The sequence below is a fragment of the Carex rostrata genome, chromosome 16, assembly GCF_964058835.1.
Source record: "Carex rostrata chromosome 16, lpCarRost1.2, whole genome shotgun sequence".
In the NCBI taxonomy this organism is placed as follows: Eukaryota; Viridiplantae; Streptophyta; class Magnoliopsida; order Poales; family Cyperaceae; genus Carex; species Carex rostrata.
The window spans coordinates 4,148,587-4,169,974 of NC_135933.1; the positions used below are offsets into that span (position 1 = coordinate 4,148,587).

Here is a 21,388-nt window from a genome sequence, read left to right on the forward strand (position 1 = left end):
ATACAATATAATTTGATTTGTTAGAAAGACTGCAATAAATAACCCGGATCAATATTTTTCAGGTTGGGTTTTTCGCGGTTATAAGAAAAATTAATATATTTATTTATGTGTTATTAGAAAAAAAAATACTTAGATTCTGAGTTATTGATCCCGGTTCAAAAGTCACTTCCAGGTAATCTAGAAAATATTGTGATCTTTCTAGGACATTTAATTTATAAAAAGTTATAACTATTTTGAGAATTCTTTTTGAATAACAATCCTTAAATAATTTAAAAGTTTTTGTTTTTTTCAAAAATAGATACAACTTTCCATAAATTAAATGTACTAGAAGGATCCCAATATTTTCTGAATTACCTAGAAGTGGCTTTTGAACCGGGATCAATTACTCAGAATCTATGAAAAAAAATTCGTATATATTTACCTATGGTGTTATTTGAAAAAAAAAAAATCAATCATATTAGTTCTGTAAAATTTGTTTTATTAATTATGATTTATGAAAAAAATTCGTTTTTATGCCCATCACGCGCATTTCCATAAATAGCTAGTGATCACCAAATAGAATCCCCCTATATATTTACCTATGGTTGATTCAGAGTTCAGACATGACCAGATATCAGAAAAACCAAACATAGGGGATCAAATTTCCAATTTCAAAACCTTCAAAAACATCCCAACCAACGCCAATCTCTATTCTCCCAAACCAAATGGCAACATGCACTGCAACGTCATGCACTACCAATTCTTCCACCCTGGAAATAACTGTCATCTCGGCTGAGGACCTTCGCCAGGGCTGCCACCACCTTGGCCAAGGCGCATTCATCACTGTTCGATCGGGGCCCTCTGTTGTCTCCACCACTGCTAGCACAGAAGATACCCGCAACTATCCATCATGGAACGAGCGTCTGCACATCAGGGAACCTTCGCATGGCGGGTGGATACAGGTTGACGTCAGCAAGAGAAAGCAAGGTGATGCATCTAATGCGGTGCATATTGCCAATGTCAAAGTTCCTTTGTCAGATTTCTCATACGGGCCGGTCGGGTACAAGCATTTCTTGAGTTATAGGTTGAGAGATCAGGAGGGGAGGGGTAATGGGATAGTGAATCTTTGTGTGAGGAGATTGGAGGAAAATGGAGAGAAGCAGTTCAAAGGAGAAGCTCATGCAATGGGTTATCCTGTGGCTCCTGTTGGTGTCGGTTATGATTATGGGTACAGTGCTCACTACAACAAAACAGACTTTCTGCGACCGGTATCAGCGACCGGCGTCAATTTTGGTCGCTGATACTCAATTTTTTCATAAAAAAACAGAATTTCATTCAAAATCAGGCGACCAATAGTATCAGCGACCGGTATCAGCGACCGGCGCCAACACCGGTCGCTGAAATTTTTTTTTTTTTTTTTTTTTTTTTTTGAATAATTGCTACTGAAATAAACGCGGCTACTGAAAAATAAAAGGCGCGCCCTAATCAAAACCCTCCTCCGAAATCTCCAAAATCAAAAGCACGCCTGGGGCACCCCTCTCCTCCCGCGCGCCTCCGCCACCCCTCTCCTCCCGTGCCACCCCTCTCCTCCCGCACGCCACCCCTCTCCTACCGCGCCACCACTCTCCTCCCGCGCCACCCGTCTCCTCCCAGCTCGATCCTTTCTCTCCCCATGCACGGCGTCGCCTTTCAGATCGAAAGAATTGACGAGCTCTTTCGCTGTCTTTTGCTCTAGCGCTGGAAACCCTAGCTCCGACGGACACTTCTCGAAGGGATTGTCGCTGGATTCGAGCAACGGAACTTCAATCTCTTCTAATGCTTCGTCTGTGATCGATTTTCTCACCCTCTGTCACCGACTCAAGGTATGTGATGATCTGTCAAAGGAGAAATTTATATTTTTCCCTTTTTTCGTTTTTAGATTTGTTTAGTTATTTGATTAGTGGGGCGTCTCTTGCATGTAGCAATTGCAATGTTTTAAAATACGGTTGTGAGCTATGACTAGGCTATTGCAGAATATTATTTGGCTAGAGGGTTGTCTCTTGTATGTAGCAAATGTGGTAATTTTAATTGGTAAAGAATTATTTTAGATGCATCAACATAGAAATTATAGAATGTGAGCATCTTGGTTTGTGTTATATGCAAAGCAACTTTCTCCACTTAAGATTGCTATAAAATTTTGACTGGTTATACTTATGCTGATTGTTGTGAAGTTAAAATTGTAATTAATACCAAATTATGAAAGAAAATGGCAGTTTTTCATGTTATATAGGATAGTGCTGTGCTCTTATCTAATTGTATTCCAATTTCCTGTTAATTTGCCTAAGATCAAGAGTTTAGAAGTGTGTTATTTAATTTGAATTTTTAGCTTTTATCATGGAATTAGAATTGTGGCATTGTACTTAACTTTTCTAACAAAATGGCAAAAGGGGAGAAAATAAATTAAACAATTTGAGACATTACAATTGATATTAGTAGAATTGGGTCAGTAGAAACCCAATTATTTAGTGAGTTTACTGTCATGAGTTTGCATGAGTTTGCTGTCATGAGTTTCCTTTTCTTCCTTTTATAAGACTAAGTTCCCAATGGGAGCTTACTGTCATGAGTTTGCATGATTTCACAAATATAAATAAAACAAAATCAAGGACTAATTTGCATAATAACATCTAATATCTGACAGAAACTGAGCTTGGATTTTCTTTGAAATTTTGGTTTTCCTTTTTTTTGCTCATGTTTGATTTTGTAATTAGATAGGAGAAACAGGTTGGAGAAAGAGGTACTACATCTTTTACTTAGCATGTTATATTTACTTCTGAAATGAGGCTATGGCATAGCGCATAATGGTCCGTACTATGGATTGTAAAAGGTACTACATATTTTAACTTGTAGGTGACTAAACAGCTAATTGGGATATGTTATTTATTTTCCTTTGTATTGTAGGTTCTAGAGGGGCTGGAACTTTACAGCTATATGGTACAGATTCTGATCAATCCCAGTTTAAAGATGGAGGTTGAGGTACCGATAGACTAAAAGATATATCATCCTCATCTATCTCCAAATATGTACAAGTTTTTGTGGTTAATTAATTAGGGTTTGCAAAAAAAAAACATAGCTCATTATTGAGAATAATTAGACTGTCAAGGTTGTTGTGGTTAATACTTGCTCTTGTTCCGCAACATGCCCAAGTCTCTTGTAAATGGGATCAGTTTTCCTGTTATGAACAAAATATTATTTATTGTATCTTGTAGTGCTCAATCTTGAGATATTGTTTGTACTTGTAAATTTTATAACATTTTATAATTTTCATGGTACATCAATCTTGAGATATTTTTAAAATTGATGGATATTTTATTGTTTGTATGTTTGATCGATGTCAATGTTTGATATGTGTGGTACCAATTAAATGAAAAAAAGTAAATAATAAAAAAAAACCAAAAAACAACCGGGTTGGACTATCAGCGACCGTTTTTTGGGTATCAGCGACCGGTTTTACGGTCGCTAATACATTTTCATGACGTCAGCAAAAAACAATAGCGACTAAAAAAATTGGTCGCAGAAAAATTATCAGCGACCCGTGACGTCATCGGAAGAGTATCTGCGACCATGCTTTCAGCGACCGGAGTATCAGAGACCGTAATCGACTTTCAGAGACCGGAATAACTATCAGCGACCGGCGACGTGACTATCAGAGACCGGAAAACCGGTCTCTGGTAGTCTTTTCTGTTGTAGTGGCTTGTGGGGAAATCGGATCTGCTGTTATCCCAAAAGAAAAACATGGCCCTGATACCCTCAGTCCTCTGTCTCTCTCCAATCCTTTATTTCAAGGCATTCTCTCCTCAATTTGACGAGAGAGAAAGAGAAGTGAGAGTAATAGACTCCCAGTTTTGAATGCTGATTTGAATGCGCTAGGAAGTACTAGGGATTTTAATATAGCTTTCTTTTCATTTTCAATGTGTTTTCACTTTTCAGTTTTTTCAAGCTGCAATTAATCTTTAAATAGCGATGGTGTGTTGAAATTTAAGCAGAATTTTGTTTTATAAGGGTATATCATTACAATTTCATCTAATCTTTCTGATATTTGGAGCTCTGTGTTTTCACTTTTCAGTGATTTCCATGATAAATAAAATATGCTTTGGGATCTCTTTAAAGTTCAAAATGAGCGGATAAACAATGAGGGTTAACATTTTTTTGTACAGAAGTCCTTTGAAGAAAAGCCGTACCAGTACCATAGCAGTTCATAGGTGCACCAGATAAAAATAGGTCTAGCTCTGGTACCGTCGCGGTACCAGGTGTGTTCCCAAAAATTTTAAGTATTCACCGAGTAAACATCCTTATATTGTCTTTAAAGGGCAGATGACGGAGCCAGAAAGTTGCCATGGAGAGACTGAAATCTGGTAACATTGAGGAAAAAAGGATAAATGCAAATTAGGTAAAATAATTTACAAATGAGTATATTCCTTGCTTGAATTAATTAAATTCTTAATTTAATAAGGAGGGCCTTGCTAATATGGCAGTCGCAATATTATTTATTAATGACCAAAGAAGCCGAAGGAATATAAATTTACGAAAGTGCTATTCTGAGAGATTATTGAGAACATATAGAATTGTCTCTCTCTTTCATATTCAAATTTTTATAGGTTCTTTAATTATGGTAAAAACTTAATAAAATTGTGTATCACATATATTAAAGAAAAATTTTAAGTGCTATTAAAAGAGAATAAAATAATGACTTTGCTTATTGTCTTTTTATTTATTTTTTATATTGTGGCACTGGTATTTTGAGAGCTAAATGCACACCTCAAAGAAACTTTTATATTTGTATATCAAATTTAGTAGTCATCACCTACACATTCTTAAGTTTTATTTTTTATATTAAATTATAAACCTCTCCGTTAATGTCAGAATGAAGAATGCTTTATTTCATATACCATACTTTACCTTCTTTTTTTTACAATGCATTGAGGATATCAATGAAAGTATTTATGGTAGAAGATATTAATAAAATTATTATGTAATGATAGACTTTGACATCGAAATTTCATAGATAAATCACATTTTTCACAAAGACAATTTTTTAGATAGCTATCTAAGCATGATTCATTCAAAAAAAAAAATTCTTTTAAATTACTTATTAAATTTTGTTCAATTCATTCAAATTACAAAATAATGACTTGGCTTATTCAATTCAACCCTCAAAATAGCAATGTCACCATAAAAAAAAAAAAAAAAAGGTCTTTGTCCATTAACCTTTGTTCACCATTTGTCCACAGCCCTTATCCACTTCCGTTTAACTGATTTTAACAGACTCGGTCCCACATTCTAACGGAAATTCAAAACCTTATCAGATTCCGCGTATTTAAATCTTCCTTCCCGATCATCTCTTTCCTTTTAAATTTCATTTTCAAAAACTTCCTTCCCGATCAGATTATCTTCCTGCTGAGGCGATTTCCTTCCTCTTTTAAATTTATCTTTTCTATTTCGTCGCGATTTCTAACTCCGATGAGAACACTAGCGACTGAAGCGCACCAAGTGGTCGTAGTTTGTAACATCAATCAGATTTGGTCTTTGGACTCAAAAGATGAGTCGCCTTTGGCGTATTATTGATCTACATAGATATGCATACTATTGGCGTATTATTGATCAATCAGATGCCTCATGTTACTTTGATTCTCTCTCTCTGCTTTGGTTTATCTCTAATTTACAATTTTACAATCAGGTTTAAAGGTTATGTAGAGTATTTTACCAGATATAGTTCACAATTTTACATGATATATGCATCATTTTACAGTATTTATTATTATTGATGTTTAAAGGTTTACAATATATATATAATTCACAATTTTACAGGATATAGTTTACAGTTTTACATGATATGTAGAGTGTTTTACAAGATATAGTTCACAGTTTTATAACCTTATTTATTTATTTTTAGATTCAGAAATTTTACAGTATATATGGAATTGATTTATAGTTTAGATTTAGATATTTTACAGTATTGATTGTTTGTAAGTTGTATGTTTTATGTTTGTAGTTTAAGTTGAAATTTTATATTTTTTTACAATTTATTTTATCCATTTCATATGCTTATTTTAAATTATTGAAATTTTATAGTTTTTACGTTTTATTTTCACAGTTTACATTCACAATTTTACAGTATTGAAAATTTATGTTTTTTAATTTGTATTTTATTCGTTTTCATCTGCTAATTTTACATTATTTTAAATTTATAGTTTTTACTTTTTATTTTCACAGTTTAAGTTTACAATTTTATAGTATTGCAAGTTGATATTTTTTTAAATTTTATTTAATCTGCTAATTTTATAGTTTTTACCTTTTGATTTCACAGTTTAATTTGATAATTTTACAGTATTGAAAATTATTTTTTTTAACATTTTATTTTATCGTTTTCATCTATGAATTTTGCATGTCTGTAATTTTATAGTTTGTACATTTTATTTTTATAGGTAAATTGTTCAATTTTACAGTATTCAATATTTTGATGATTTTATTGTGTGTTCATTAAATCGAGAAAAAAAGAATAAAAAAAATAATCGAGAAATTTAATTTTGTCTTTTTATCACGTTTTTTGTCAAAATAACTGCTAATAACTAACATTAACTGCCAATAACTTCCTATATAACTGCAATTTCTGAAAGTACAGTTTGAAAGTACAAATTGTTAAAAGTATTCATACGATTCAACCCCTCATATAAAATACTAACACCTTGTTTGGATGGAGAATAGAGGAAAAGAGGGTATGGAAAGAAAATAAAAAACTTCCTTGAATCGTGTTTGGTTGATAAAATTATGTCGGAAGTGAAGAATAACTGATGAAAATAAATTTTATTGCAAATATTTTCAAAAAAAATAATACAAATGTCCTACCCTATATCTTACCTGTATAATTATCATTCAAGTTTCTTTGTTACAAACCTATAACAACCACCAAATTTCTTATTAACCTTCTAAATTTTAATTAATCAAACAAAAAATAAACAGAAATGAAAGTTAAATTTATTTACTCTCATTAATCATTCAAACACAAAAATGTTAAATATGTTAATCTTCATTTCTATTCCATTCCATTTCCCTATATTATTCACCTCCTTCCCTTCCTCTACTCTCCATCCAAACAAGGTGTAAATGTGTTGTTGCAGCTTAGTTGTTAGACTTTCATATTGTTATCATGGATTTGGTTTCAAATTCTAGACGCTACACATTATGCATTTTACGTTTCAACCCTTCTCAAATTTAAATTTTCTGGTTCTGTCTCTGCACGAAACTTTGCGCCCAGCCTACCCCTCCCTCAAATATTATATCAAAATCTTACAAAATTCTATCAATATAACAAAAGATTTAATATCTTACCAAGATTTCATTTAAAACAAAGATACTACAAAATATTATCTCAATCTTGCTATAAAAAGCAACTGTATGATGCAAGAAGATTTGGGATTGATTCATTAGCTTGTTGGACTTGGGTGAGGAAATTGAATATATCCCTCTATAGAACAAAACTTTAAAAAGCTTCAAACTTTTGATGTAAAAAAGATTTTCCTCTCTCGGGCATGAGTAGTTTCCATGTGCATAACCAACGGCCACTTCGCTTAATGGATTAATTAGTGATCTAATTTACAAGGGAGGAACCTCAAAAGGCAGGTGGGTCCAATGGACATTACAATGATCTGGCAGCAGGGATAAATATGAAGCAGAGAAAATCAATTCCCAAAGTCACACCAGGGAACTGGGATGAATTCTTCTGCACACACATTTGCAGAGCAAGGATTCATATGCGGCCAAACGAAATTCCAGTCTCTCCAATGCAACCTGTTGTTGTTCAGTTCATTAAATTGCCGACTCTTTATGAATAAGCAGTTGGATTATGAGTTTATAACTTTATATTGACCTTTAATTCTCAAGGAGAAAAAAAAAATTGTAAAGTATAACCAAAGGATACCATAATGTATTGCAAACTCTCGTCAGACAAGCAGTTGATATAGATGGTTGCTAATTATAGCAAGAAGAGCAAACTATGGTGAGGCCGCAATCAAGACTCTGAACAAGTGATTAAGTGAACAGCTTTAAATAATACTGCATTGGTCATAGTATACATATATATATATTTTACCATTGATTATTTTCAAGAGAAGAATATTAGGTTTTGCATCTCAAGTTCCTCTTTGTTCGTACAAATTCTGATCCTCAGCATATATTCTTGAAATAATATTTGGACTTAATACTAGGAAAGCGTCATTGTACAAGCTTTGGGTAGTAGTAGCATTAACAACACAAACATCAAACAACTAAAGCAAGAATAATAGATTCAAAAAGACATACACAAATTTCACTATTATTACGTTGGATAATCAATTTGATCCAATTTCAGCAAAAAATATTCTCTTATTCCAACCACAGAGCACAAACCAATCTTCTTTGAGTACATAAAATAAAAATAAATATGAACATCATCTGCAGTCAGCTGGGTTCAAAAAAGAAAAATAGAAGCACAGTCTCAATAGTAATATGTCCGAATGAAACCAAATACAAACACCAGCCTTTTAAGGCGCCTCGTGCCTAACATATTGTAGCAAAACACTCATTCGCCACTGAGGATTGGATTAATCAATGGATTCATCTGGGCAAGATAGACAATAGCCCACCTAACAAGACAACACAGTTTCATAAATCACAGTTTAAGGATATCAATTTCAGAAATTTCAGGGATAAATTGAACTTTTGGTTAGCAATGCAGTGCACTAAAACCAACAGTTGAAAGAATCCAATTGAAAGAGTCTTTTGGTTTGGTCATTGGATGGGTCAGGAAATATCAGCAACTGGTAAAGCACTCAATAAAATTATAGCAAGTGTGATCACAGAAATGAGAACTTACATCATCCAGCAGCACACAGTTGCAGTAACGACCAATGTTAAATGGAACCTGTATTTTGAAATATAAATCAATTTGAGTAGCAAATTAGTATCATTCCAAACATGTGTCAGCTACTTGAATGCACGAGCTATGGATCCTGATCAGAAAGGATGCCCTCAATTTTGCTCCATGTACATAAGGGTAGATTCAAAGACCAATTATTCCCATATTTTGAATGGCCATTTTGGCTGCTAATTAGGGTTTAGGAAAGAAAAACTTAAAATTCAAAATAAGTCTATGCTGCTATGTATAGCCCCAATTGGCCGGGACTATGGCTCCAAATGTCAACTTTCAGAGCACCATAGACTAAAAATAATACGCAGACTTTCATTTATGTCAGAGCCAGCATGTTATGCCAAACTAAAAGCAAAAGGTTACCACTTAGCTGCATCTGCTAAGTTTTAAAAAAAAAAAAAAAGCAAAAGCTTACATCTTCATCCCAGGGGACAGAAAACATGGAATCGTCAACATAAGACACTTTTAATAAATAGAAAGGATGCAGACAAAGACTGATCTTAATTAGCCAAGAATGTAAAAGAATTATCATCCTGCTGAAGTTAATTCATTACTTAATTTAGGTATGATCCCTCTTGAGGAATACTGATACAGTACATTCAGATTTGGTAACTGTATTGAATGACAACTCTGGTCCCACATTGGTACGGTTTTTACTCACTTCTTTCTGTTATTTTACATCTGTTCTGATCATCTTCCAGCGTCAGACCAAAATTCCACACCTTAATCCCCCAATTTTCCCAAATCCAATCTAATCCCAAACTGCACACAAATCTAAAAATATTCCCCAAATGCATTATATAAACATGACCTCCAGGTTATTTATCAGAAGGAATTCACAAGAAACAGTCACCAAATTTTAGATCAAGGAATCGGGCCAGCTACTGAAATTAAATTAAAAGTAAAAAAAAAAAAAGTGTAAATTACAGATTGGTGGAGGGGCCGCGATTACAACAGAGGAGAACAGAGAGGGAGGCGATGACGCCCGCCAAGGCGAAGATCACCGATATCACCCAGAAACCCATCGCCTCAACTCGGATCGATCCGCTACTTCCGATTTGGATCCGATCTCTCTCTCTTTTCGCTTGCTCGATCGATCGAGCTTATTTGACCTTATTCTCCCGATTTTTATTTGCTCGGAATTGAGGAACTCCGAAGAAATGGCAATGAAATAAAAACTTATTGAGGGCTAGAATGTAATTTCAGTGTTTGTCTGGCACTCTGGCCTTGCTTCTTTGGATAACAGGCCGTTTGTGTAAACGGGTCAGGCTCAATTAACGGGCCTTCTGTGCGAACGATTCGGATCTTATCCAAAACCACAGACCCTTTTCTAGGAGTCAGCAGAGAACCTCTAGTAATAGTGACATACTGACATTTGTCTTAATTAATAATTGGAAGCTGATATGAGTACCTGCGCTACAGTATCCGCACCTAAATTGTCATAATTGCATTTCAGATCTGTAACTTTTTTTTTAATATTTAATAGTCAAATTTGAAAGATTCCATGATGCGGCAAGACAATAAATTCAAAAATTTTAACCTTCTTACAAGCATCTACGGATCTACTTTATTATGCTAATTATATTAAAGCAATTCAAATGCATGCAAATGGATATCTACTCATTCATTAATCACAAATCTATTTACTAAAGGTGATTTGGATATACCTCTACCAAATGTCAATTTGGTAAATAGAGAGAAGTCGAATTCTCTTCTAGATCTCTTGGATACCTTCGTTTGTCGAAACGGCCTCCTAGTGTTCACCTTGAACTAAACAAGGAATAGAAAGACCTTGCTAGAGATCTTAATCTAATCTAAGCTTAGAACCTAGTTAATAACCCTTCTTGCTCTTCTAATAATTTCTCACTAGAGAAAGCAATAATATGAGAGGAAGAGAGATGGCGGCTAGGAGGGAGAGGGAGAGAAGGAAATAAATTTTCAGAAAATTTCATACACCCAATGCCTTCTCTACCTCTCCTTATATACAAATATACTATGGTTTACATTATATAACCGTCCTAGTATAATTCTCCTTTTTAAAAGAGCCAACCCTAGCTGCTACTACAGTAAGTGCTGCAGTGCGCGCTACAGTAACTGCTACATTGCCAATCTCAACTCATATTCATTTTGGGTTTTAATAAACTTATGTTATAACAATGTTTTGCACATTATTAATTATGTGTCATGTATATTATACTATATAATATGCATCATATTATACTATATAATATGCACCATATTATACCAAATAATATATATGCACACTTCCCATAAATTTATCTTCGTTCTAAGCAGTCATGATATTTATTTATCACATGTATATTATTTCATGTCATATGAAACAATATACATCATATAAATAAAATATCATTCTTGTTTCTCGTTCAGTTGGTGTGACCTATATGGAGGATCAGTGTTATGTTGGCAATGGCATAAAACATTTTATTACCATAAACTATAAGCGGTATTCTAACTATACATTATAGTTACCCAAATAACATAGATGTAAAGTATCATTTTTACAATACATGATCCTTTAAAGTAACGTTACAAATAACATTACTTGTGTCTATTCCTTGCCACATGATATTATGAATAATATACAAAGTCGGACTGTGTCATCTTTGTATTATATTCGTTTCTTGGTTTCTTAAGTAAATTATAAATATATAACTGCACTTCAGTTATATTGCATGCATTATAATTCTACTTTACCAAGGGGCCCATAAAATATCATCACTCATTATAAATGAGGGGCAATGATACTATTGACATATGACTTTCTCCCGCACAAGTTATATACAAGGAACTAATATTTTTATCACCACTTATGATAAGCAGTTTTTAATACTAATTACATTATATATTTCTCTTGTGAAAAAGAAATACATCTCATATCTTAGAATTCTGAGACACAATGAAAATATTAATGACACTAACATAACACATATAATATTTTCATTTGTTAGGTCTGTTCAATATATGAAATCTTTCATATACTCATGTTATTAAACGATAAGACTTTATCAACATTTATAGAATTACAATGTACTTTAATCAACATGACAAACTTATCATGGTATATTAGTGTTCCATGCTAATAACCAAGTTTGTGAACATTTTAGAGATTTATGTTTGTCATCATATAGAGTTCTATGGTTCAAGACCAAGAGCATCTTCTTGAACACTTCTATAGATAAACATAAATTTCATGGAACAAAATGCATGTAGCATCCAATTCATAAACATAACATGTAAAAGTGATCAACACAAGATAACTTTTAGAACACATATCTAACAAAATTTTGAAGTATGTAGTCCAAAGAACACAAATATTTATATCTATATAGTAAACAATGTAAATGATACATTAATTATTTTTAAATAATCATACCCACACTTTTTTTTGAAATTTATGATGTCATACCCGCACCTAAACTGCCATAATTACTTGTGGGGACTGCAACTATTCCAAATCTGTAACTTTATTTTAAAATATTAATAGTCAAATCTTGAAGTATATAGTTCAAAGAACACAAGTATTTATATCTATATAGTAAACAATGTTGTAATTTTTACATAACTGCTTGTGGGGACCTAAACTGCCATAATGTTGTAATTGGATCCCTCCTCTTTTTACATATGACACTGAAAGTATTAATATCTAAGTATTGAAAGTATTTATATCTATGCACTAAAGTATTTATTTTTATGAGGTCAACTATTTTTGCTAGAGAAATGTTAACGCGGAATTAGTGCCGAGGCTTTGAAAGGGTCCTACTGAGATTTTAAAATAATAATTAGTTGAGACTATATAATATCCTTTTAGAATAATAATTAGTGGACGCAATATAATTAGTGGGGACCATAATACATTATTCCTCTAAATGCAGTTACTGTAGCGCGGATACAAAAATAATTATTCTTAATAATTACACAGTACCTCAGTGTACCACATTATTTATGTGTTGGTCTATAAAGATAAATTTTGTAATTCTGATCCTTATTGGTCGTACTGTCTACCATTTTATACTATGACAACCTTAGGTCCAAACAAGAGGTGAAAACGGTATGGATAATATCCGGTCTTAATTTGATCTATATTCGAAAATTTAGATGTGAATATTCGTGTGGATAAGGATACAGATATTGTTATGTTTCAATTATCAGTATCCAAATAGTAGATATATATCATATATTTTAATGAGGAGGGTTAAAATGCACTCTCCTTTTTGTACTCCTAACGTGCTACCTCCCCTCATATCTTCATTTTCAAAGTTCAAATTGTGAATTCGAACCTTCCAACGTGTTCTTCATATTAAAATGTTCTTGGAGACCAAATTTTACATTTTTTTTTTAAATTTACTATTTTTTCAGAATTTTTGAAAATAGTTATTAATCAAAAATTCTGAAAAAATAGTAAAAAATTTCCAAAAAAAAATGTAAAATTTGGTCTCCAAGCACATTTTAAAATGAAGAACACGTTATAAGGTTCGAATCTATTATTTGAACTTTGAAAATGAAGATATAAGGAGAAAGGGGAGGTAGCACAATTGGCTAGGAAAATGTCCTAGAGTTGTTATACCCAAAGGTCAAGAGTTCGATTCTCCCTCACGAACCTTGGTAGCTACTACCAAGTTTTCAAAAAAAAGAAAATGAAGATATAAGGGGAGGGTGCACGTTAGGAGCACAAAAAGAGGGTGTATTTTAACCTTCCTCTATTTTAATATATATTATGAAAATTTTATATTATTCACCATTATAATTAAATAAATATTACGAACTTTAATATTTTTTATATTATTTTATAAATATATAATCTGATTCAAATCTGTATATGTATCTGTCTAATATCTGTTTCGTATCCGTATCCGAAAAAATAAAAATATATATAAATATAATTTTACCACTATCCCCTCCGTTTTCACCCAAGTCCAAACTCAACAGAAATGTGCCATTTTTTCATTGCTTCACACACTGATTAGACTAACTTTTGTAGTTTCAACGTAAGAAAGGGTTCCGTTTGCTTATTGTTTGCGTCAGTGATTTAAGTAAGATCTCCCACCCACTGATTCAGAGTCGGAGGGGCATCCATCAAATGAGGTCAATTGACTTCCATATATTTTTTTAAAAAATATATTATTATTATGAGAAGGGATTCAATTACATTATTTTTTGGTAATACCGAATTTCATTCTATATTTTTAAAGTTTAAACAGTTGATCTAAACCGATCAACATGATGGATATGTTAAAATGTGATTGTATATCAAATTTTACATTTTTTGACATTTTTTTACTATTCATTAAGATGGGTACAAAGATTCAATAGTCTGAATATAGCGATTTTGTTAAATACTTAATAAATAGTAAAAAAAATTCAAAAAATGTAAAATTTGATCTGCAAGCACATTTTAATATATCCATTATATTGAACGTTTGAATCAATTATTTAAACTTTGAAAACTTTAAAAATCGAGAATGTAATTCGCTGTCACCGAAAATAGTGTAATTGGATCCCTCCTCTATTATTATATAATTTTACTATATTTTTTATAGTAAATTGCTACCCGTTACAACCTGTATCATAAATTGACTTTTTTTTTTTATAAAAAATTTATATGTTTGACCTTCATTTTTTTACGTAAAAAACCGATTATTGTACAATGTGTACAACTTGGACTATTGAAACTTTTCTACTTGAAGCATATAAATGTTGAAATTATTAATATTTCATTTATTACAAAATTATATTATTGAAATTTTTTTTCCTTATATATTTTATATTCATTACTCAAAAACCAGCCTCCGTCCCTATACTTTTTCAAACTTACTTTTTCCTCGGCAGATATCCCTTTTACTTCAACATCCAAGAAAGTTTGCTAATTTGAGGAATCAAAAGTTCATCTAATTCCTTTTATTATTCTTTCTAAAATGATTTGAAAGAGAAGATATAAGTATCTTGTAGTAAAACAAAAAAGTTTTCAACTTCCAATTTCAAATTATAGAATTTAATAATTCTTTAGACTTTCAGGTTTTTAAATCAGTTACAAACTTACATATTTCTCCAAAAATCACCAATATTTGTTTTCCATAAAACACGGCCATTTTTATTAATAACCCAAAAAAAAAGTTTTTTACAAAAATAACCTCAAAATCTGAGTTTTTTCAAATATAACCAAACTGCCAGGGTTGCTGGCGGTCCACTTCTATAGCGGACCGCCAGGGACACGGGCGGTCCGCTAGGGACCCAACCACCAGAGTTCTGGGCGGTCCGCTATTTTATTTTTTTTATTTTTTTTAGAGATCTGATTTTTTCTTAATATTTTCATTTGTGAAGTTTTAGTTTTTTTTTTGTTTAGGGTATTTGGGGTATTTGTCAAAAATTTAAGGACTTGGCCTTTATTAAAAAAATTTCAAGTTCTGATAGCTTGGGCGGTCCACTAGGGACCAGACCGCCAGTATCCCTGGCGGTCCGCTAGCTGTCTTATAAGCATGCTTTCTCTCTCTCTCCAGCACACAGTCTCATTTGTTAAACCATAGAGAAGAAAGAGAGAGCGATTTTGGCGATTTTGAAGCGATTTTAGGCGATTTAGAGGCGATTGCTACAGGTATTTTATTTTTTATTTAATTATTTTCTGTTTAATTTTTAATTAATAATTATTATACCCGCAGTATGTAAATAATACTATAAATTAGTCTTTAATTAATATTATAATTAACTTTTAAATTGCAAAAAATAATGAATCTATTATACTGTAATTCTTATAAATTTTGTTTTTAAATGTAGTTTGTTAAGGAAAAAATGCCGGTTGCATTGTACGTGGGCGGTAAGCTAACTAAGGGTGTAGAGGGCGTGTATTACTCGAAAGATGCCTCATTCGGCTTGCAGGTTAATGAAAGAACCACATTTATTGAACTTAAGCAACTAGTATACGAAAAGACTGGTGTAAACCCCAACCGGTATGACTTAGAATTGGCTACCCGAATTGACACACAACGGGCTGGGGCGGGTAGACCTTACTTTGTGAGTTTTCCTATAACAGATGAGGAGTTGTGGAAGGCTGTGTACCAACAATTTGAGTCTAGGGGGGTCGCGATGATAGACTTATATTCCAGGAGGGTTCCCCAGGCCGGGGCTAGACCTTTTAGTGCGGCTGGGGCTGGACCTTCTAGGGCTCCCCCTGCTGTATCGTTGAACTTTAATTGTATTTGTGAACTTATTATTTCGACGTCGTGAAAGATACGTTGTAATTTCAGAAGACCGTTTCGATGTAAAGCAGAAAAAACATAAAAACCAACATGAAATATAAAATAAAACTGCAATCATAATAAAGAGCTACAGTCCAAAATACATCATAAAAAAACTGCAATCATTTCTTATGCTTCTTCCCCGAGGGACTAAACCTAGCAGCTGCTTTGCCTTTGAGCTCCCTGTCCGGTTGCACACGCCTCGGTATCTAATTTTGACCTTCAACAGTTTGTGTTTCAACAAAGATGAACGGTTCGGATCGACCGTTAGGATTTTAAAAAGTCGAACGCTAATTTTTTTTAATAAAAGCCAAGTCCTTAATTTTTTGACAAATACCCCAAATACCCTAAACAAAAAAAAACTAAAACTTCACAAATGAAAATATTAAGAAAAAATCAGATCTCTAAATAAAAAAATAAAAAAAATAGCGGACTGCCCAGAACTCTGGCGGTCGGGTCCCTAGCAGACCGCCCGTGTCCCTGGCGGTCCGCTATAGAAGGGGACCGCCAGCAACCCTGGCGGTTTGGTTATATTTGAAAAAACTAAGATTTTGAGGTTATTTTTGTAAAAAACCTTTTTTTTTTGGGTTATTAATAAAAATGGCCGCATAAAACATTACGAGACTCCGTGTTAGCTGAGAAGGATAAGCACTAGCCCAGGCTTATTTAAGACCAACGAGGAGCCATTATATGTCACAGAATTTCATCTCGATTTTAAAATGCACTGATTTAGGCCCTGTTCGGTTACACAAGTGAGAATAGAAATGGGTACGGAAATTAAAAATTTTGATTTAGGCCCTGTTCGGTTACACCAGTGAGAATAGAAATGGGTACGGAAATTAAAAATTTTGAATTGAAAATTACTGCTCACGTGGGAAAAAAAAAATTCAATCCGAGTGAAATGTGCTGGATTGCAGGAACAAAATAGATCTAATCACGTAGGACATTTTGGCTCTGTAACTTTTCCCTAGATTGGTCCCTTCTTTTGAGCAATTAATAGCATGAGGTGCTCTCCAGTTGACAGATATTCAATCAACTTTTAAGAATTGTCAAAAAAAAATTAATATCAGATTGTTCTATTATAACAATAAAAAATAATCTGAGAAGCATAACAATTAAAAACGGACTGATGTTACTGTACTTCTCCCTGTAAAACTCAAATTAAAAGCAAAGAAAAATATTGGATTTGAAAAATTGATCAAGATTAATAACATAATCAATGTCAATCCGAACCACAGATGAGGCTGCCTTTTCTGGCACAATTTTGTCATGGATTCCAATGTATAAAAGCAACTGACTCAATCTTTCATTGAATATGCACATCAAAACAGTAAATAAGCAATTCTTTGTTCTTACACTTACTATCGGTATTTGCACTTGTGATAACAGTTGGCATATATAAACAGATCCTGAACCTCTACACTAACCAAATCAAACAACATTCTTCAGAAAAATTCATCAAGGACACTTATACATGTTCATCATTGTTGATTTTTACAATGCAATATTTGCAAAGTGGGCAAGTTGCATTGATGTGCAACCATTTGTCAATGCAAGCACAGTGAAAATGGTGTGTGCAAGGTAGTTCCCGCAACTCCATCCCATCATCATATTGGGAAAGGCAGATGCAACATTCCTGCATGTTACTCAAAATACATCCAAGTTATATAATGGAAATGCACATGCTTGCACTGTATTGGTATATTTTAATCATAATGATTCACACAAATGGTCAACTAAGGCCCTATACTCTATTATGTAATAAGCAACAAATTTTAGACTGAGAATTTTCAACTATGCACTTTTCAATAACCCTCAATTTAATCTATTTTAGTGTCGCAGTGTAATTAACAGTCCATCTATTTCAACTTCTTTTCCTTAACCGAAATCATAGTTTTAGGAGCAATACCGCATTTTCTGATGAGAGAGTGTGCTCAATCGGTGGATCACTTCCAAGCTTGGTTATAACTCCTCCGTTCATTTTTGCACCATCACTACCACCTACCCTTCTATATTTATATTTTGGCAGCTGGCAGATATCTTCATCAGATGCTCCCTGCTGCTTCAGAAACAACAAATAATGTCAACAACAACAAAAAAAGATTCTCTGACAAAATTTGGGCATGTTTATAATAAAATAACATACTTGATCTGCCACGGCATAGAGTACAGCTATGATACAAGGAAGGCAACAGCAAACTGCAACCCCAATAACACAAGCAAGCGCCACACAGAAGACCACAAAGAATACATCAAATGCCAGAAACACTATGCACAACCTTATAAAACAAAGAGTTTATAATTAATACATACCAATAAGACAGCACTAAAAATCAAGAAGATATTGGTACTAAGAAGTACTAGTATTGAGAAGGTTTAGACTTCCAAAGTGCAATTTGCCACAACAACTAATTATTTTCTAACTAAGAACAAAATTTCTAATTTTATAAAAATTTAGCTTTAATATGAGGTGTAGATGGCAATTAAAAAGGCAGAATGAAAAAGGAAAACCTCAGTTAAACAGGTTACGGTACTGGCATTTATCAGACAGATAATCTTTTGATCAAGAGTGGAATAAAACCATCAGGAAAGTGCTATGGCCTATTGGTCTGTAGAAATAGTACCAGTAAAGTTGTGGGGAATTCTGAGTGAGAGCTTGGCCACCAGCAGAAACCCAATAAAAACCAATAATCCACCAAATGAAGGAACACAGTGTATTAGCTGACTCCAACCGTTTTGCGGAGCTGAGGCCAAACAAAAGATAATAGAAAAATAAATAGGTAATCTTCAAATAAGAAAAAGGCTAAATGTTTTTATTTTTTTTTTTTGTTCTGAGAGGAACCCATATATAAAAGGTTTCTAGTTAACAACATGGATATGTGGAATTGAAAATATATTCTCCTCTAAAACAAGGCATGGCTAATTTATAATTCACAATCAACAGTACGGCTTTACTTTGCACTTTAAGGGATTCAAAATTCCATGGGCCATTCCCCAATATCTCTAATGTCAGAAAGAGACGGCAAAATGATATAGAATTTTTACTTTAATTGTCTAAATTGAAAAACTATTAAAGCACAGAAGAGGACACATTCCAAATAAAGTAGTATACTTGTCCTGTTTAACTTTGGATTAAAACAGTAAGATTTACAGATCAGGCTGGAAGAAGACCCTGAATCAACTTTCTGCAGCTTATCCATACTTGTACCTTTTCATACTGTAGCCTAGTAGAAGGTCATAATCTCAGGTAAAGTTGGATGGAGTTTTTTTAGGAGGAATGAAATTGGGTATATACTGGTTTGAACCAACAATTTATTGTTAAGTGGTAAAAGGTTATAACCTCCTATTATAAGTGAAAATTCATGTCCTTACTTAAAAAGCTAATTCAAGAGAATAGCTATTAGCGCACACAAGCATAAAGTGGGGATGAGATTATTGGTATTGGAATATTGACTCTAATACCAACTTTCCTAATCCAATATAAGGAAGAGCATTGGGTAATACCTTGTGATTTCCTGACTTTGTTGATTCCCATAAACCCGGTTCATTTCCAAATCAGGCACCAAGCTGTAATCAGCGTCAGCATGCCTTCTATCTTCTCTCTCCTCTCCCTCTCCTTCTCTTACCCTCCTCCTATACTCAGCCAAGACACATACAACATGCATAATACACTGGACAGCATACCCCACTACCCAGAGACGAAGTGGGACCACTGGCTTCTCCTCTCTACTCAGGTAGAGCAAAAATCCAGCTACAACCACGAACGCGAGATTCCACAGAGTATCTAACGCAACTACCGGTTTAGAATAGGCCCAGCCGCTTTGTCTATCCTCCAATTGATCAGTTGCCGATTCACGAATTAAGGTTGAAGGTTCCCGTGCCGTGCGGGTGCGGCGGAGGAATCTCGCAACACCTCCTAGAGGAGTTCTCCTCTGGCGATCGGCGCCGGAAAGGAGGGAGGACAGATCAATGGAGGCTGACGACATTGCGAGAATATGAGAGAATTAGGATCGGGATGGTCGAAATTGGGGAGGTTGGAGAGATTGAAAAGTGTTAGTGCTTGATGTTTGGTTCGAGCACTTGGTTTTTGTGCTTTCTCTCTCTCTCCCCCTCTCTCATTTCTTTTTGGTAGAAAGGAATTATTGACTGTATCATTTTCTTTGGCCTTTCGGCTAAGAAGGTGAAAGTAGACCTTACTGTATTTGTATCCGATCTTTCGCTATTAATTAACCGTAATTTCTGATTACGGACGACACGGAAATGGAAACTGTTTTTAATGACCGTAGAAGATAAATTATTTTAGTAATTAGACGTGTCCGGTGGAATCGGTCTACACACCAATAGCCAACATGAGTCTGCATCGTCTGCCACTCTGCATTAATTCAAAAGATTATCTCTTGGGTTAACGCAATTTGACCTTTTAAACGGAGTTAATCCAGTTATAATTTATAATTTATAATTTAAGAGGCTCTTTAATATTAATGTTAATCTACTCTATACGGATTTTAAAGCGGATCGGATGGTCGATATACATTGACTCAAAAAATAATAATTAATTTAATTAATGCATAGGATACAAATTATAGCCAACAGAACCGGAGCCAGATCACCACTGCTGCTCTTGTTGGTAGAATAATAAAAAAAAACACGTCACACATGAATACAATACGACATATATGGACTCAAACATGACAAAATACGGCACTCGGTGTTACGATTGTCATGTTATGATGTGTTTGTCTCGTATAGCAAAGATTGCTATGTTTATCTTAGCGAATTTCAACACGGGATGTTCGGCCATTTTTATTAATATCCCTAAAAAAAATCAAAATTTTAAAAATGCCCTTGTTCCCCATTTTTTTTTAAAAATGCCCTGACCGCCTGGGCCCAAGGCGGCCCAAAATTCCCCATGGGGCACCAGCCCCTGGGGCGGCCCATAGCACAAGTGAGGCGCCACACAGCCGGGCGCCCCATATTTAATCTGATTTAAACCCTTCGTTTTCTGCCTCTGTCACTTCCCGATTTGAGAATTTCGCTCGAGGCGAGAAACTGAGTGAATAGGTATGTTTTTTAATTATAATAATTAGTCATTACTGTAGTTAATTTTGACTGTTGTAATTACTGTAGCGTACTGTACATTTACTGTACCGTACCGTACATTTACTGTAGCGCATTGTACATTTACTGTATCTGACTGTTGTAGTTATTGTATCGTACT

General features: G+C 33.8%; 3 protein-coding genes and 1 long non-coding RNA gene across 5 annotated transcripts; 2 read left to right on the forward strand and 2 right to left on the reverse strand.

Annotated features, from left to right (window-relative positions):
* The first annotated feature begins 582 nt into the window (after positions 1–582).
* LOC144567782 (BON1-associated protein 2-like) lies at positions 583–3,952 on the forward strand. Its single transcript, XM_078317960.1, has 2 exons — positions 583–1,212; positions 3,706–3,952. Exons 1-2 carry the CDS (start codon positions 705–707, stop codon positions 3,819–3,821), a joined length of 624 nt encoding a protein of 207 aa, XP_078174086.1. The 5' UTR covers positions 583–704; the 3' UTR covers positions 3,822–3,952.
* LOC144567783 (uncharacterized) lies at positions 1,493–3,287 on the forward strand. Its single transcript, XR_013515505.1, has 2 exons — positions 1,493–1,841; positions 2,917–3,287. It is a non-coding gene; the product is annotated as an uncharacterized LOC144567783 (long non-coding RNA).
* A 4,361-nt stretch (positions 3,953–8,313) lies between the features above and the next one.
* On the reverse strand, positions 8,314–10,118 carry LOC144567785 (ATPase, V0 complex, subunit E). Its single transcript, XM_078317961.1, has 3 exons — positions 9,848–10,118; positions 8,867–8,914; positions 8,314–8,636 (listed from the first exon to the last, which is right to left on the reverse strand). Exons 1-3 carry the CDS (start codon positions 9,943–9,945, stop codon positions 8,573–8,575), a joined length of 210 nt encoding a protein of 69 aa, XP_078174087.1. The 5' UTR covers positions 9,946–10,118; the 3' UTR covers positions 8,314–8,572.
* Positions 10,119–17,350: 7,232 nt separating this feature from the next.
* LOC144567788 (E3 ubiquitin-protein ligase At4g11680-like) lies at positions 17,351–20,326 on the reverse strand. Of its 2 annotated transcripts, none has more exons than XM_078317969.1 (5): positions 19,675–20,326; positions 18,795–18,914; positions 18,317–18,449; positions 18,080–18,229; positions 17,351–17,806 (listed from the first exon to the last, which is right to left on the reverse strand). In XM_078317969.1, exons 1-5 carry the CDS (start codon positions 20,154–20,156, stop codon positions 17,639–17,641), a joined length of 1,053 nt encoding a protein of 350 aa, XP_078174095.1. In that variant the 5' UTR covers positions 20,157–20,326; the 3' UTR covers positions 17,351–17,638. The 2 variants fall into 2 exon arrangements, with proteins under 2 accessions (XP_078174095.1, XP_078174094.1); XM_078317968.1 differs by having other exon boundaries at positions 18,080–18,232; positions 19,675–20,325.
* Positions 20,327–21,388: the final 1,062 nt, after the last annotated feature.